A 16,424-nucleotide genomic window follows, 5' to 3' on the forward strand; every position below is an offset into this window, starting at 1 on the left:
ATGGGTCTATCTCGAATGTGCTTCGAGTGAATGTCGGTGCGCCTTTGTAGTACTGAGGTAGGTAAGAAGAATATTTGCGGCTAAACATCGGCCGGACGGGGTATGACCGTGACGTCTATTGATTGAACTTTCCTTACCTTAGTTCCAGGTTCTTTGTGGAGCTTGCTTGCTTGCAAGGGTCTGTTTCCATTTCCACGTTCCATATTCTTTGCTTTCGCGTCGCCATTTCAAAGATTCAGGTCTGGAATATACCAACCCTGACAGCGACAACGACAACAACAACAACAGCGACAGCGCAGGACGAATCCCGGACGCGTATGACGACGCTACGGCACGCGCGACTTCCGATCCTTTGATGAAGCTGAGCGGTTGATGCAAAGCATGCACAGCTACAAAGCTTTATAGCCTAGTCGCGCGACCACGGTTCAAGAGCCGTATCGAAACCTTTATCTACGAAAACCACTTCATCGCACAATTACGCGCAGCTTGTAATTTTATCATCCGCCAACACCTACCGCCGCGACCGAGGATCTGACCAATAAATTATGGCAGCGAATCTTTCCGTGTCGGACCAGATCCGACAGCTTGATGATGCACGAAAGTTGGTTTTGGGAGATGTTAAATATTACCCCAGTGTTGTGAAGGGAATACTACCTATCATCGGACCAAGTGCAGCGCTCGAGCTGCGAAGATGGGGCGCCGAATTTCTAGCTGAAGCTTTTTCGACGCCCGCTCTACCAAATGGAGAAAAGGAGACAATGCAACCTTATGTTTTACCAACATTGGAGTCTATGCTCGAGAATGAGCGTGAAGATCCTCAAGTTCTGCGCAGTGTGATCCAATGCGTTGCCAGTATCTATCCCTTGGCGATGAGATGGATGTATGATGAGACTCTCCTGCGAGATGCAAGATTTAGCTAATGTGACTACATAGCATCAACAACGGATACGACACAATCACTTGGGAAAGAATGGTAGCTGTGAAACAAAAGGTTCTAAAGATATGGGACAATGCTAGCCCTACCGTGAGGATCTGTTGCATCAAGTTTGCGCAACGTGTAGTTCTGGCACAGACAGCAGCGACGGGTTCTGAGCTACGAGTATGAGTCGGTGATCTGTTTAAATGGGATGTCGCTAACATATTGAAACAGTATGGTGGTACTCTAGATGTCTCGCTAGATAAAGTCCCCCCAAATCATCAGTCACTTGATCCTCGGAACTTGGAGGCTGAAGCGTCCGGACTCCTGGACCGAATGTTGGCAACTCTGCAGGAGAGCAGGTAAGAGGATCGCTTTTGACTGTAATGCCCGTGTAACTAACTCTACGCGAAACTGCAGCGATGCTCTGCTCGTAGACTCAACGTTGAACTGCATGTCTATCCTCGTGAGGACACGACCAGGAACCTCGAACAGGATCATCAATGCTCTTCTCAACTTTAATCCCCTCAAGCTCGCCAACTCTCCTCTAACCCCCAAGACCCGCGTTATGATTAGATCTATGGAGAAAACAACTCGAATGTTGCTGATCCATCTTATGAAGCGAGATCCCAACAATCCAATGGCCCATAGGATACATCAGCACGTAGAACGCATGATGGAGATTATGGCGGAATTTTTTGACGATTCTGGACGGAAACGCCCCCTCGAGTCAGCACCACAAGACGCCAATGACGCCAAGCGACAGCGATTATCCCCAGCACAAATTCAAATACCACCGTTGGGCCCTGGCCCCCACAGCCTAGCAGACGTTTTCACTCTCATCGACAATACTGCTCTAAAGAATTTCGACATCTCGCAAGTTCCCGCTCCTTTAGTCGCCAGGATCGCTGTCACCACGCTGTCGAGACTTGACCCTCAAGTATTATCTAAAGCGGTCGATGGCATTCGCGGCCGTCTCGACGCCCTAGCCAATACTCCAGCTCCTGAGTTAAATCCCAACACCGCCCCGTTGGGCGTAGACGAAGACGATGATGACTATGAGCCTGATTTCTACCAGGCAGAGGACACAGAACAGATTCTTAACAAGCTAGATAGTTCACCCATGCATGATGCACCGGTATTGGACGATGGCCTTACACTGAAATCATTCCACCTTCATCAGCCTAGTGCTCTAACACCAGAAACGGCACTGACAGCAGGCAACGGAACAGTTACCCGGGTAATTGAGATGATGAAGTCACTAGAAGACCCGGCCAAGAAGAGCAAGGCTGGCTTCAGCAGATTAGCAGCTAGTTCTGGTAATCGGGATTCTTGGATGACAATACTGGCACGACTAGCAACACGCTCTGTGGCCGGTCTCGAGGAAACCTCTATCAAAGAGGAGGGTGGCTCGTCAGCACCCCAGTCTCTCAGCAACAATATTCGCGACGTTTTATATTCCTATGTGATGGAGGACTTCCGAAAGCATATTGATGTGGCGGTCTCATGGCTCTGTGAAGAGTGGTACAACGACAAACTACAACAGAAAAAGGGCGGCGATCGACCATTGTACTACGAAAAGTGTTGCTTGCGTTTGATTGATGGATTTCTGCCATATCTGCACCCTCAGGACAAAGTGTTGACGCGATTCTTGAGTGAAATACCCGAGCTAAACAAGAACCTCCTGTCGCGCGTGAAGCACATGTGTCGCGACCCCAGCGTTGTTCAGCTAGCTTTGACAAGCCTTCTATACTTGGTCATGATGCGGCCACCTGTCAAAGAGATCGCACTGGATACGGTGCAAGATATCTGGACCGAATGTAAGTCGAATTGGAGCCTTGTTTCAGGGTAATTGCTGACCCGTCACCAGTTGAAGAATCAAGACCTATGGCAGGCAAGTATTTGACCAAATATCGGCCAACTTTCATGGAGTCTGCACGAAATGCTGGTGATCCTGGACAGTCTGCATCGCCTGCTATCACCGCTTGAAGCGGGCTGCTAGTTTCATCACCGAAGTCATAATGGATCGATTAATGGAAAGTGCAACGCTACGCGATTACTACTTTATCCGGTTGTATCAAAGGATTTATTAAATCGTCAAGATGATGGATGTATGGAGTCGCTCTAGCCACAAGACACGGAGGAATGGCTTGACGTTACTTTTCAGGCACACTAGCTGCAGAAACAGAGGGCCTGGAGTGGACAACTGTCTCAGGATGACAGAAAACTAAATCACGAAATGAGGCATTCAACGGCGTTCAAGGGTAGACACAGGATTTAAATACCAGTCGAGGATGGGGAGGACGGCATTGTCTGTCTAGGTTGACTGTTGTAAAGCTGTAAAACAATTCATCAGACGCGCATCTATCATTACCCATAGCCAAGCATGGTTTTAGGAGGAAGAAAGGATAGACTTGGCTTGACACAATATTACTATGTCTTAGGTTGGCAAGACATAGTAATATTGTGTCAAGTATCATTTTGAGCATAGACCCAGAACCGCCGTGTTAATAAAGTGACAACGAACTCCGAGATCCTTGCACTTGAAGATGGACCTTTGGCCCTTAGAAAAACGGCTAGATATGGGCGTCATTGCTGAGCCGGGGGAAGAAGTGTAAACACTGGATTGCGTGTTTTGTGCTATGATGGAGGTTAATGTTGCTGTGCCATCAGGAGAACATGGTTGTTGGGGTATAGTACGTACTATAATAGTCATGGTCTTTAATTGGAGGCCCGTGACGTTGGTATTCTCTAAAATATTCCTTCGGGTGTGCCTGATAGATCGCTTTTTGTTTTGTTTATTACCTCTCTCACGATACTGATCGACACTGAGGCTCCTTTACAGTTCGACCGGCGCATGCCAATATTTACCTTTTCCGTCCCTCCAACCATTTGGATTTCAACGGCAGATAACTTGCCTACCTAGGTAGGTACTCCGTACTGTAACGGCACAAACGGGGACCAGACGGGAGCCAGCGGGAGCCAACACTATCACGAGGTACGTACCTTACTGATGAAGATCAGAAACCCCCAGCAAGTATTCCCTTGAGAATAAAAACAAAGAAAGGGACCCTTGTCGCCCGTTATTATTAGTGTGGGTTAATTTATGTCTGTGTTCACATTGCTTATGCAGCTATTTGTTCTTAACATTACAGTAAGAGGTTTGCCTCATTTTCTCCTCTGCTTTCTTTCTTTCTTTCTTGTTTCACACTGCCTTATATTTGTTCTGTTGCCTTGCTGCTGATGAGTTACTCCTTTTTATTTGCAGCTTTGACCAACCAACCAACGCTCCAATACAAAAGGATCACACTGCTTTAAACACACGAACTAACGTCAATTCATCACAGTCGTTGCAATGCGAAATCGTCTTCTTAAAAAGGACTTCCCTATTCACAAAGACACAGTCAACGGTATGTCCAACACTTGAGCTGTGAGATTGGTCTTGTCTATTCTTTGTTAGATATCCTCACATTACGTGCTGCTGTCTCTGCACTTTTCAACAACTAACTTAGTACTACCTACCACCCGTCCGTCAATGCCTCGTTATCCACTTGAAACAGCTCCCCACACCTTCAACTGGGGCGCAACTGTACAATTGTCGTCCCGTCCCATCCAGTCTCCTGCTCGTCTCGTCAGTTCTGTCTGGCTTGATTTGACCTGACGTGACTGGGCTCCTCACGTCAGCCTTGTTCTTTTCCACACTAGCGACTTTTCTATTTCGTTTTCTAATCTTCACTGCCTTACCACTTCAATGAAGCAGCTAATAGCTAACACCAGCCTATCCTTGTTCAGCCGCCGCCACAGTCGCAAGTAAATCCACCGAACCACATGCTACTCCTTTGGACGAGGAAAAGACCTTGACTCCCGCCTCCACCGGCGCCATCAACAGCATGAAAGCCCGGAGCCCTGCCTCCTATAAACCGGCCGTCGCCAGGTCCAGCACAATCAGAAGCGTCCGGAGCTTTGAGGGCTCCGAGTCTAGCCCCGAAAGCAAATACAGCAATTTCTCCAGTAGCATGAACAGTACCACAAGCGCCCTGTCCAACTCCAACTCCGATTCCAACTTCCACAACCAGACACATCTCAAATCCAAGACCGAACACGACACACATACAGCGACACCCTCGCGCTGGAGCACTGGTGCTGCGCGCGTGGTTGAGCCTACTCCAGATCCAGATAATTCCGCCATGTCAGAAAACGTTGAAGCGCCAGACAGTCAATGGGACTCGACAATAGGCAAAGCCGGTCTGGGAAAGACCGGTCGCGTGATAAACAAACTTGTAAGCGACAACGAAGCTCTGAAGCGCGACATAAAGATTGAGCGCCTCAAAGCAGACGAGGCCAAGCAAGCGGCCAAGCTGGTTGAGGACAAGCTTGAGCGTATGGTCAACGATTATGAGAGCCGACTACTCGAAGCCAATGTTACTAAGACACTGCTGGCTCGAAAAGAACGCCAGGTGGAGACCTTGCAAACAACCGTCGAACTCGAGAAGAAGAAGGCTATAGATGCTCTTCAACGCGAAAAGAGCTGGAGGGAGGAGATGGATAAGACGAGGAAAGATGCAACGACCCAAGTCGAAGAAGCAACTAGCTATGCGCAGTTGATGGAGGGTCGCTATAATGCCATCTCGTCCCACTGGCAAGACCAAGGAGAAGAAGTCAAACGAGCCGTCTCCAAGATGAAATCCGAGATCGACCAACTGAATGAGGAGCGACGAGCAGACGACGACAAAATACAAACACTTAGAGATCTGTGCGACCAGCAAGATAGCAACATCAAGCAACTTCGACACGAAAAAGAAGAGATTGCGCGTATGTTTGAGGAATACAAACAGAGCCAAGAACAAGGCCTCAAAGATATCAAGACCAACGCCAGAAAGCGAGAAGATGAGCAAGAAGCTTTGCTAGAAGCTTCTAGGGAAACTCTCAACAAGCTGAGATGGGCGCTGAACGTGAAAGAAAACGTCAAAGGCGCGCAATAAAAATAGCTAATCTTGTTGCGCTGCCACCCATCAAACATGTTGTGTCCGCAACTCACTTATTTGACAAACTACATTTCCCTGCATGTGCGATTTGATCGATTCACTTACCTCTTTTCGACAAGTCGACTCGCTGGGCCCAGTTTCTTTCCCGAAGCTTGAAACAGCTTCTTGACTTTACGTCTACGAATACTTGATGACCATCGCCCCCTCGATACCACTCCTTGTATACTCTGCTCTTCTGCTCTCTAGACACATTACATGGCCTGGAAATTTACACTGGATTTGAACTTGTCGCTGTAACCCGTCTCGGTTACTTACATAACACTGGGAAAGGACGTGCCGAGGTGTTTTAGGTGTTTGGGGTTCTTTTTGTGTTGTGCTGAGGCTTGATGCCTCACAATCGAGAGATAGTGATATATTTGGGTATAGATATTGTCATACCAGGTAAAACAACCTGTGGGCAGGGAAAAGAAAACAAACCGGCATATCAATTGGGTTATCTATAGAGTGCCTACACCTGAGTTAGTCATGAGACAATCCCACGTACTTGAATATTTTATTGATCGAAGTTTGCGGTGCATCAAGCTAGGGCGGTGCTGTAAGATCACAACTTCATACTTCCTCATTTTCAATATGTAACTGCCTTACTTGACAACCGCCTTTAACCCATCTCTAAAAACGAATGCAGAGATGTTAGAGCACACATCTATATACCTTAGCCAGCTTCCTTGTTAATGCTCATGAATTGCAGGCATTAGGTATTCTTCCCATTCGCGGGGCACATCACCTTCACGATGCAGTGCTTGCACTTCAGTGTCAGTCATTCCACTTTCTGCCTCTCGCCACCCGGCAAGGAGGGATGCATTTCATGGCAGTGAATCACGGAGGGTTGTTCTTTTCGGCGAGGTAAAAGAAAGACAGTGACACTGCTGGCACCTGCCTTTGCTAATGGAAGCTGCTGCTTGCCGCTTAGGTAGCGGGAGACTGCAGTGGTGGCAGCTTCCTTCTTTTATTCCTGTTTGTTCAGGCAGCCACCTAGGTAGGTACCTACATGAAGCAAATCTCCTGATCTCCAAGTTTCTCTCTTCTTCTTCTTCTTCCACCTACCTCCCTTCCAGTTTTTCACCTTGGCATGGTCTTTCGTATCAACCTTCCTCCCTCTCTGCCTTTCTTTCATAAGTCGGTCCATGCCACTGCGTCTTTAAGACCGACGACTTTCTCCCCTTTACACGTGCTCTATCACTAAGGTGTCCTGTTGTTTGGGTATTTAAACCAAGATACCCTCTGTTCTGTGCCGGTTGGCTAATGTGTCAGTGCTACCATCTACGTTTCCTCAATTCTCGACCACACCTTGCTATGTGAGTAGACCTATGAGCACAGATACAAAAACCGGTTATTCACCAGTCATCCAGCGCCTTCATGTCACAGCCATGGATATTGTAGAGTTCTACGTATCTTGTAACCCTCCATTACTCCCTAAAGGAGTGGCGCTGATATTTGCGAGTGTCGAGGAAAATGATGACCTTGTAAGTATGGAAAGTCTCTCCAAGACTTCTACTAACACATTATTTCTTTTGCTCTTGCCACTAGGGAATCATTGAAATCCTCTACGAACCTGAGATCCCTTGGTTTAAGCTCATTGTCCCAAGGGCTTCTCAGCGCGAAATCTCCGATTGGATGCACTCTCAACTGGCAGAGCTAATGGAATCAGAAGCCGACACTGTTATACGAGACGAAGACGAAGATGATCTCGGTACATCTGCCAATCAACCTGATATCGAGGTTATAGTCGAGGACCCACACATTATTGCCTATTCTTCTCTCCAAACAATCCTGAAAGATACACTCAGTCAATATGATGCGTTCCGATATCCCGCCATTATCAAAACTCTGCCTTACAAAACAGTCTGGCGAGTTCCAGAATCATCCGGAGTCACTATTCTGCAGATTCTCTCGAATTACGAGTCCTTGGGATTTGTGTTGCCTTCGGGCCCAAGCATTGGCAGCCTTCAAACACTTACAAAATGTGTTATTACATATAATTTCCAGGGTTCCTTATTGTACATCGGCAGCAGTGAAAGTGAACAAGCACTGGGCTTTGCAAAACAAAAACTTTACACTCTAGCAAGCTTCATGGTATTTCTTGCGATCAATTTGTGTTCTTCCTCTAATCGAGCTTAGGATGCCCCCTTGGCCCCTATCACTCATATGGTCTTTACTGAAACTTCGAGCTCGGCTACACTCTGTTACCGATTCATGACACATACGGGACTATCCAAATTGACCTATGTTGATTCCACCGGCACCGATCAGAGCCAGGACCTGGAGTACACCTCGATCGCCAGTGCGGTGTCCTTGAGAATGGAATCTCTCAATCGATACCGGCAGCCTGTGCCCGATTGCGTCAAGTACCCAATTCCGGAGACCGGTAACTTGACAAAATGGCATCCAGAATTTCACCCATTCTCTGGATATTCATATGGAAACAAACGCTCTGGTACCATCCCTATTATCGAGAAGAAAAGACCCCAACAGAAGATCCATCATCAAGAATCGGATAGTGTCGGCAAGAACACAGCCAGCACTAACGGACACCGCAATCTCAAGCATGTCGGCACAGACTTACCACAAGTTCGAAAGTGCTTAGAAGATTACAGGTACCAAGCTCGAAATAACAAGAAAATCACTAATTGGCTCTGCAGCATCGAGTCCAGCGGAGATGGTGACCATCTGAAGCCACCCTCACTTCTGACTGGGGACAGTGAAAAGCAGGAGGAGGGAACAGCAACAAGCCCGCCATGCGACTCCCGACGATGTATTGAAGAGCCAAGGTTCGTCAACACTAAAGACGTCCCTCTTATGGCGGCCAAGATCAAAGATCAGATGCCAGGATCAGGTTACCATGCTTCTTTGAGCCAACTTCCATTGGGCTTGGAAATGCCAGAAAACAGTTTCGAGCCCCTCGACTTCCCGAATTCTTCTGGTCTGCAGTCTAATGCTACAAGGGATTTGATGGACATTAATGATGGCCCCATCCCAACTCCGGCACTGATGGATAACATCCCTTTGCACGATCGCGGAAATAAACTTCAGACTATATCAGAGGATCAAGTTATTCGTTCTGAGGTCACATTCGGCAAAAAAAACCTTCAGGAGAAAACACTATTCGATACCATGAGACAAAAAGCTGCCTCTGGGCTAAGCTGGGCCAGCGTAGCCTCAAAGAAGAAAGACGAAAAACGAGACGACAAGCCGACCTTCGGGTTGAATGTGCCTGTCACATTTGTCCCTGACAATCGTTCTGCAACTCAGCGTTCAGCAACGCCAGCATCCGGGGTTATTGCCAGCCCCGACCCTTTCCGGGCTGAGCAGAGAGAAGAGCACGACAGAGACCAGTCTATTTTGGTTGAGAAACCCAAGACTGATCCAGTCTCACCGGCCTTACGAATTGTTCCGGGAATAGACATGCCATCAGCGATTGAGGTGGATTATAGCGAGTTTCTGTCACAGGCTGAGAACAAGCTCCGTAAGTTGGTTGAAGTTCTGCAAATAGTCCCCGGGAAAGTGAGCATCCAAGCTCAATTTGGGCGGCTGTGCAGAAAAGATATATTTCCCAGTTTTGTCTATGACAGTCAATCTCAATCTCCATCGTGGGCTGTTGATGAAACTGTTGAGGCTCTAAATTCTCAAAATCCGCACATGGGATTTTATCCCATCCTCACAACCAGCGGAGCAGAAGCAAACTCGATCCCTCGGATGTCTGGTGGAAGATCTCCATGGATACTGACGGGAAAACGAGTTTACTACGAATTTCACTGCTTCGCCGGAAAGACATCTGAGGTTATCGTGCAAGTTGATGCCGATACCTTCGAGCATCAATACTTCCCCCCGACGATTGAAGTCTCAAAGACTTTCGTGCATTGCACTCGGCGTGCATGGGATATCAAATTTTCTGTCTCCCGCATGTATATGGAGGGGATGGCCGATGATATGGAAGAGTTTGCTGCATCATTGGTGCGCTCCCTGAGTATCGAGTGAGTCACCTAGCCTACTCATTTGGTATGGTGTCAAACTAATTTCTTAGAACGAATGAGATGGGCGAGCTCGTAATCAGTACCGAACCGAAGAGCATCTCGAATTTGAGCGTCGACAGGGTCAGAATATGTCACGAAGCCTGGTACCAAGATGGACGGAAGGGCCCTAGCTGTCTGAAGGTTACAATGATACGACGAGTCGAGAAGCTTCCTGGTATCCCCAGAGGAACGTATCGTGGTCAGTCAGTTCCAGTAACAGCGCCTGCAAATGGCCGGCCTGGCCAGTGGTTTGAGACAAGCATTTCATCCGTACGAGCAGAAGAGATATTCCAAGAGAACATCGGTCTAGAGTTCGGGGATAAAACACATTGGACGCCTGAAATCCTACACCACCAGGGCGTTTTCAGAGCCATCTCTGAGCCAGCATTGCAAATGGTCAGAAAGATGGACCATGTCGGTGATTCGAACTCCAACGGACAAGGCCCTCGCTCTGATCAACAGTCGTACAGTGCTGCTCAGGATTCAAAGGCCCGGCAGAAAGGGACATACTTTTGGTAAACCACTGCAGGACGATGTTTGATTCAGTATGCAGAAATGGAAGGCATGGAAGACATGGATTGAGGTACGAAGTGTGACGGAGACGAAATGGATAGATATCGGAGTTACTGAGCGCCTTGTGTCAAAACTTTGAGCTATGATAAGATCGCGATCGCAATTTACATGATTCTGTACCTCAATTACGTCACGGCTGCATCCCTAGCCGAAAGAATCTTAGCAAGTGATGCCAGCGTCTAAATACGTAACCGGCCAACACGATTACATACTAAGACGATTCTACCATTTAGCTACATAGGTAGGTAGATCATGGCATTTCATGTTGATTAAATCACCAAAGCTGACAAGCGCCTCATAATAAAAGCATCAACTAAGACGGGCCTAGAACTTACGATTCGATGTTCATATAAACTTTCAGTAAGAAATCTCCATGGGTAAGACCATGTGCGACACCAAAAAAGCAATATGTGATTCCTGGGCCTGCCCGCTCGGCTCGGGCCGCGATTCCGATCTATATACATGAGGGATATCGTGATTTTTCAGCTGGAAATCTCTAATGTCGAACTGTTGGTTTCATGTAGATAAAAGCCAAATTACTTAAGCTCTCAACTCTTGAGCCTAGGGTAGGTCGCTTCTTTCATTGTGCGTATGGATACGAATAGTATCGGTAGTATGAGCATAAACTTTTACTATCTTGATATACTAGAATGAACTTACTCGATTGTGAGCTTGAATGACTGATGTCTGAAACCCTTGACCCATTTGGAGATGTTCCTGGGAATTAGACAACCAGCATGATTGGAGCCGTCATTGACTGCTATCGAGTGCGGACCTCTCGATGACTATACACCCTCCTCTTCATACAGGTCAACAACTCCCCATGACTGTATCATGACCACTGTCTTACGCGATCCAGCCCGGTACGGATTCGGACTTCGTTACGAGAACCGAGCTAGTAGTGCGAGAGCAGGTATTAGGAAGAAAAAGAATGACTTGAGACTTACGTCATAATGGTAAATGCCCCTGTTGACGCCGTTTGCATCGTTGCAATGGGTTGCTGACCCATGAGCATGGACGTATGACACTATCTTCTTCGCCATGATCGATGGTATCTATAGCAGAAAGCCTCTCTTCTTAGAGCCAAGTTTGTTGGGTTGCGGATATATGCACTAGTGGGCTGCTCAAGCATGCAAGATATCAGCGTTGAGAGGCTCATTGAATGTCGTGGGCTCTCAAAGCTGAATGGCGCCGCCATGAGCAAAACCAGACCATCTTAGAAAGTCAGCCGGACGATATGTGCGATATGTGGTGAGGTTGTTAAAATCAAACACATGACGATGGTGGATGGTTTGTTTCGCTTCGATTAAATACTAAATCCTTCCCAACTCTTCCTTGAATGTGGTCAACACAATTCCCATGAACCTCTCTATAGTCTTCCTGTATGGACTTTCATAATCAATTCGATCAGACCATGGAGAGATTCGCTCGACTCCTAGCGTCCAAGTAATCATGCTATGCTTCGTTTCGCAGCCGTATCACCAAAATCTATCACCCAGCCCCGCTCCCATGGCTGTAATCATAAGGGAAGGTATGTCAACATATTGCCTCGTTTCGTCTAATCGTCCAATTGATAGACCAAGCGAGCGATATTCCAGCACCAGTTCGCCGTTGATTCTATCTTTTTCATGTCGCGTAGCCAGTCTAAATATACTGTAACAGTTTGGGAGGCTTCCACATCGAAGCGTTGCCCGCAAAGCGACGACCGTATCCGACTTAACATGGGATGCTGCTGCGATAAATATAACAGAATTAGAACACCCAGCAGATTTTGTGACCAGAAGAAAGAAATCGGCACAAGTCGTTTGTTGGTACATGGGGGTGATAAGGCAATGGGCCACTTAACCGAGGCTTTGAGACACTCGGCCGCACCTTCAGCATCTTCTCGAGTCATGCTCTCAGGGTGATGCAGAGCCTTGAAAACGCAGGGCCTGTGTATGAGGTGTTTGTTGTAGCTGTATCGTGTTCGAAGAAGTGCGGTTTGTATGTCGGCTGCGAACGGATACGTGGCTGGTGGAGTGTCAAGATCCGGCGTGAACATGTAATTGCTCTGGAGAGATTCTTCAGTATATACGTCACCAAAGGCATTATGTGAAGGCTCCGCGAAGGCTACATCCTGGTTATCCTGCCACCTTAAATGGCTGGGTAGCATGCCCCTCCAATGGTCTAGCTGTGCGTCGAGTTGTTTCATAACAGCTGCGGTCCCGGGACTTGAAGAGATATCGAAAGGAGCGAACCCCGCAAGGGGCAGAGAAGCATCTTTGCCAAAGGCTTGAAGGAGTTTGTTAGTGTGCGGTTACTAAGACTGCTAGTGCATCGTTCTTGTGACGTACTCTTGTTGAGAACAGAATGGAAATTCGCCGAGAGCCTTCGGAGCACGATTTGAGAGGCGAAATGCTCATGAAAGTGTGTTTGTTGATTGACGATATAGTCCTCGTCAGTCATCGGTCCACTAAAGTCAGGGAGGCCAATCGTTTCCTCCAGCTTTTCTAGCCCAGTCAGGGGTAGTCCAAACTCCATGTGGAAGCACCTGCACTTGTTGTTAATATGCCTTCTCGTGTTGTTATCAATAACCTACGTTTCCATGATCGAGCAGTGCCAGAAGACTCGTTTGACCAGATCTGTTCGGGGGCCGTGTAACTCGTCGGGTTTGCTATCAACACAATATTAGAACCAGACTGCGTTGACTCATAACGGTTGGGCCTCCCACCTCGTGATCAGACCCTGGCAGGCCAAAGACGCATACACATTCATCCTCCAGCATTCCTGGCAGATCAGTTAGAAAGGCGTATTGAGGGTCTAGGCAGAGGTACTGACTAGAGCTTGTCCGCAGCTTGAGTAGTAGAGCGAGGCAAGTGCCAACATCTGTACGTTTTCGAGGCTGACTTCGCTTATACCAAACCCCATCCTTTTCCGTGCTTCATTGAAATAAGCAAGGCCAGGTGGCCGATCGATAGTACCTCCCTTGATTCCAGATGGTCGCTGCTTGTAAGCCGAGATTGGCACTTCTGATGTGGTGAGCGCCACCTCTCCAAGGGCAAAGACAAGTAGTACAAGGGATGAAAGTGCTCCTTCTTGAAATCCATTATTGATGATTGAACTCAGTACGTTCGAGTTGAACCACTGTCTGTCCAAGATAGGATGAAGCATGTTGATGACGTCGAAATAAGCCTTGCTAAGTCTTTGCATGGTCTCCCAGTCCACACTTGGGGGGCTAAGGTTGAGAGTCGAGGTAGAGCCTGAGAGATGCAAGGGTATCTGCAGGGTGCTGTTACTTGGAATTCCGACCGGCTGCAGTCCATCGGATGGCAGGGTAACGTTTGAGGCGCGAAGTCCTCTCGGAAGTGCAGGAATCTCACCCATGGCGGATGGAGCCTTCTGGCCAAGGCTTTCGAACATCTGGCGCACAACGGGCCATTCTGACATCTGAGACACAGACGAGTCATAGCGAAAGCCGCCTGTGTCACGGCTCGGCGATGGACTTGTAGGATTGTTAGGTAAGGATGTGCCTGGAAGAGGATCGTGGGAGTCGGGATCCACCAGTAACGGCGTGTTGGTGGAATAAACGGCTGGAGGTTGAGAGGTGGTGAAGAGGGGAGGAGTCGTATTTTCCCTTTGACCCAGGTTGTCAAGCTTACTTTCGACAGTCTTTAGTCGGTCTAGAATCTCAACCAGAGTCTTATCCTTCCTGTTGTTGAAGTTTAGCAAATTGCAGTTGTGTTAAGAGAGCGGCCCAGGGAACGACGACAGCAACGCCATATTCAGGTCAAGCTCTACATCCTCGCCGCTTATTCAGGCTCCCGTAGTAACATACTTTGTTGGTTGGGGTTCTCGGTATCGGCAGTCGAGCTTGAATCTCTGGCATGTGCCGCACTTTGGTCTTTGTTCATCACATCTTTGTTTTCGGTTGCGGCACGTCTCACAAGCCTGGGTCTTGTTAGTCACTTGGTTCGGCAGTGCAACACTAGAATTGACAGCAGGGATTGAAGAGAAAAGTAAGAGACATGACAATAACACAGATATCCAAAGCAACTGAAAGCTACGAATGGAATCCGAGATTGATATTGACAGAAAACAAACATCGAAATGAAGGGCGAAAGAGGTGAAGGAACGACAGGCAAAGGCATTAGACCCCTGACTCAATGGCACGGTATTTAAGCCCGACATACCTGTGCTGCAATGGCACCGCGTTCTTTTCGATTGCTTTGCGGCCCAGGTCCTGGAGAGACGTTGCTGGATGAGGATAGTCCTGGATCCATAACTAGGAGTGGCCGTATACCCCCATATGACTTTGAGGAAGCAGTGTTTGGGAAACAGCAGCTCTAAAAAGCTGGCTAAAGTAAACTGAGTTCCCAGGTGTAATCGGTAGGCTCCATTGAGTAAAACGCCCCCAAAGATGAGAGTTGGTAGAGCGTTGAGGTATCAGTGGCAGTCTGTAATCGGGAAGCGAACAATGTCGCGACGATTTCGTGAGCTACCTGGGCTGGCGTGGGTTCCCACGGGAATAAAACAATGAGGGGCAGGACAATCAGAATGCACACACAAGGGAACTGACGTGGGTGACGGTGAGGGAAGACTGGGGATTAAATTGGGTACGTGATGACGGTTCCTGAGATGTAGTGACGAAGTCCAGATCAAGATGTGCCTTAATCCAGAGTGCAGGGGAATAGGGACTTTAATAACGACGGGGAAGCTAGAGGAGAGGCCGCCTTGTAATTGGAATTTGAGAAGGCATATCTTTAAGAGAGAGTTTTTGAGAGCGCACGAGAGGAGCTAGGACGCGGAAAAGATTCTCAAAATGGGACTGGCAGGATGTGAACAGAACTCGACCGGAGCCAAGCCCGGCTCCGACAAGAGACGAGGGGAACAGATACAAGACCTTGACTTGAGTGAAGTCGATGCTCGTCAGGTTTCGGTGCTAGAAGCAGTTGGAAATCCGTCAGTGCGGCCAAAAAGCGCCTATTTGAACAGCCATTGGGTGGTGTGAGGTAAGAAAAAAGGGAGGGTATCAAGATAATCCAACGTCCTGTCCCGTCTCGCCATCTTTACATGAGGAGCCTAACTAGCACGCACCACGCGGCTGATGCACGGTACCATTCACTCTTCGAGGCCGTACCGAACCGTTAATTGCACCACACCGTCCAAGCTCAGTAGCCCACCATGGATGGATGAACGAAGCTTCAGCCGCCCGATGAGGTTCCCTTCTTGTCGACCCTGTGTCTGCATCCATGCCGGCGGACGTCATTGCTGGATCTCTTAACGGGCCGGGGGATCGAGCTCCTCTCTCCGGCGTTGGTTCCCTCATGACAGCTTTCCAGATCCAGAGCCCACACACACCCGATCGATGCGTGCGCGCACACACCAGACCTCTAAATCGACCAAACCTGCGGCGAACAGCGTTAGAAGCCCTGGTTTTCTAAATGCACGCTCCCATTTGTTTGGCGCCACGCCGCCGTCGCCACTGCTGCTACTGGGAGAACATGATCGTCCATAATCTGCACCGACCGTCCGGAGCTGGGAACTAAGCGACCACTCTCCTGGGAGACCTTTTGCGTGGAGTAGTGCTTGGACATGGGCCTCATCCCTTCAGCAGTTGCGTTTACTGTCATGACTGGTTGAGCCGGCTTGTGATCGGCCATCATCTTTCCAGCCCTGTTTAGCGTACCCTATGCGACAAAAGAAAGGAGGTACCGTACATTTCGCGGCAAACTGATATCTTATTCTTCACAGCCATGTGCGTGTCTTGTGCCTGGCCTGGCCTGGCTTGGCTATGACGCCCGAATAAAGGGTCCATTAAGGCGTCATTTTGTGTCGCGTTAAGCCGATGAATGCATACCTTAATTTTCCCTGCTAGGTACCCATGAGACTGCAACAACCCTT

General features: G+C 48.3%; 4 protein-coding genes across 4 annotated transcripts; 3 read left to right on the forward strand and 1 right to left on the reverse strand.

The window, feature by feature from the left end:
- Nucleotides 1-545: 545 nt before the first annotated feature.
- FTJAE_5347 (PTA1-pre-tRNA processing PF I subunit) lies at nt 546-2,905 on the forward strand (the record flags this gene model as incomplete). Its single annotated transcript, XM_037351844.1, has 5 exons — nt 546-880; nt 934-1,099; nt 1,151-1,278; nt 1,337-2,736; nt 2,787-2,905. 5 exons carry the CDS (start codon nt 546-548, stop codon nt 2,903-2,905), a joined length of 2,148 nt encoding a protein of 715 aa, XP_037207510.1.
- A 1,366-nt stretch (nt 2,906-4,271) lies between these two features.
- Nucleotides 4,272-5,898, forward strand: FTJAE_5348 (chromosome segregation smc; the record flags this gene model as incomplete). The annotated part of the gene is made up of 2 exons (XM_037351845.1): nt 4,272-4,326; nt 4,709-5,898. 2 exons carry the CDS (start codon nt 4,272-4,274, stop codon nt 5,896-5,898), a joined length of 1,245 nt encoding a protein of 414 aa, XP_037207511.1.
- Nucleotides 5,899-7,328: 1,430 nt separating this feature from the next.
- Nucleotides 7,329-10,490, forward strand: FTJAE_5349 (uncharacterized protein; the record flags this gene model as incomplete). Its single annotated transcript, XM_037351846.1, has 5 exons — nt 7,329-7,424; nt 7,489-8,034; nt 8,080-8,555; nt 8,601-9,932; nt 9,983-10,490. The coding sequence occupies 5 exons, from the start codon at nt 7,329-7,331 to the stop codon at nt 10,488-10,490; spliced, it is 2,958 nt and encodes a 985-aa protein (XP_037207512.1).
- A 1,612-nt stretch (nt 10,491-12,102) lies between these two features.
- FTJAE_5350 (acetate regulatory DNA binding protein) lies at nt 12,103-14,803 on the reverse strand (the record flags this gene model as incomplete). Its single annotated transcript, XM_037351848.1, has 7 exons — nt 12,103-12,815; nt 12,878-13,074; nt 13,123-13,197; nt 13,255-13,310; nt 13,362-14,232; nt 14,359-14,471; nt 14,714-14,803. The coding sequence occupies 7 exons, from the start codon at nt 14,801-14,803 to the stop codon at nt 12,103-12,105; spliced, it is 2,115 nt and encodes a 704-aa protein (XP_037207513.1).
- Nucleotides 14,804-16,424: the final 1,621 nt, after the last annotated feature.

This window comes from Fusarium tjaetaba (genome assembly GCF_013396195.1).
Source record: "Fusarium tjaetaba strain NRRL 66243 chromosome Unknown NRRL66243_c0000103, whole genome shotgun sequence".
Lineage (NCBI taxonomy): Eukaryota > Fungi > Ascomycota > Sordariomycetes > Hypocreales > Nectriaceae > Fusarium > Fusarium tjaetaba.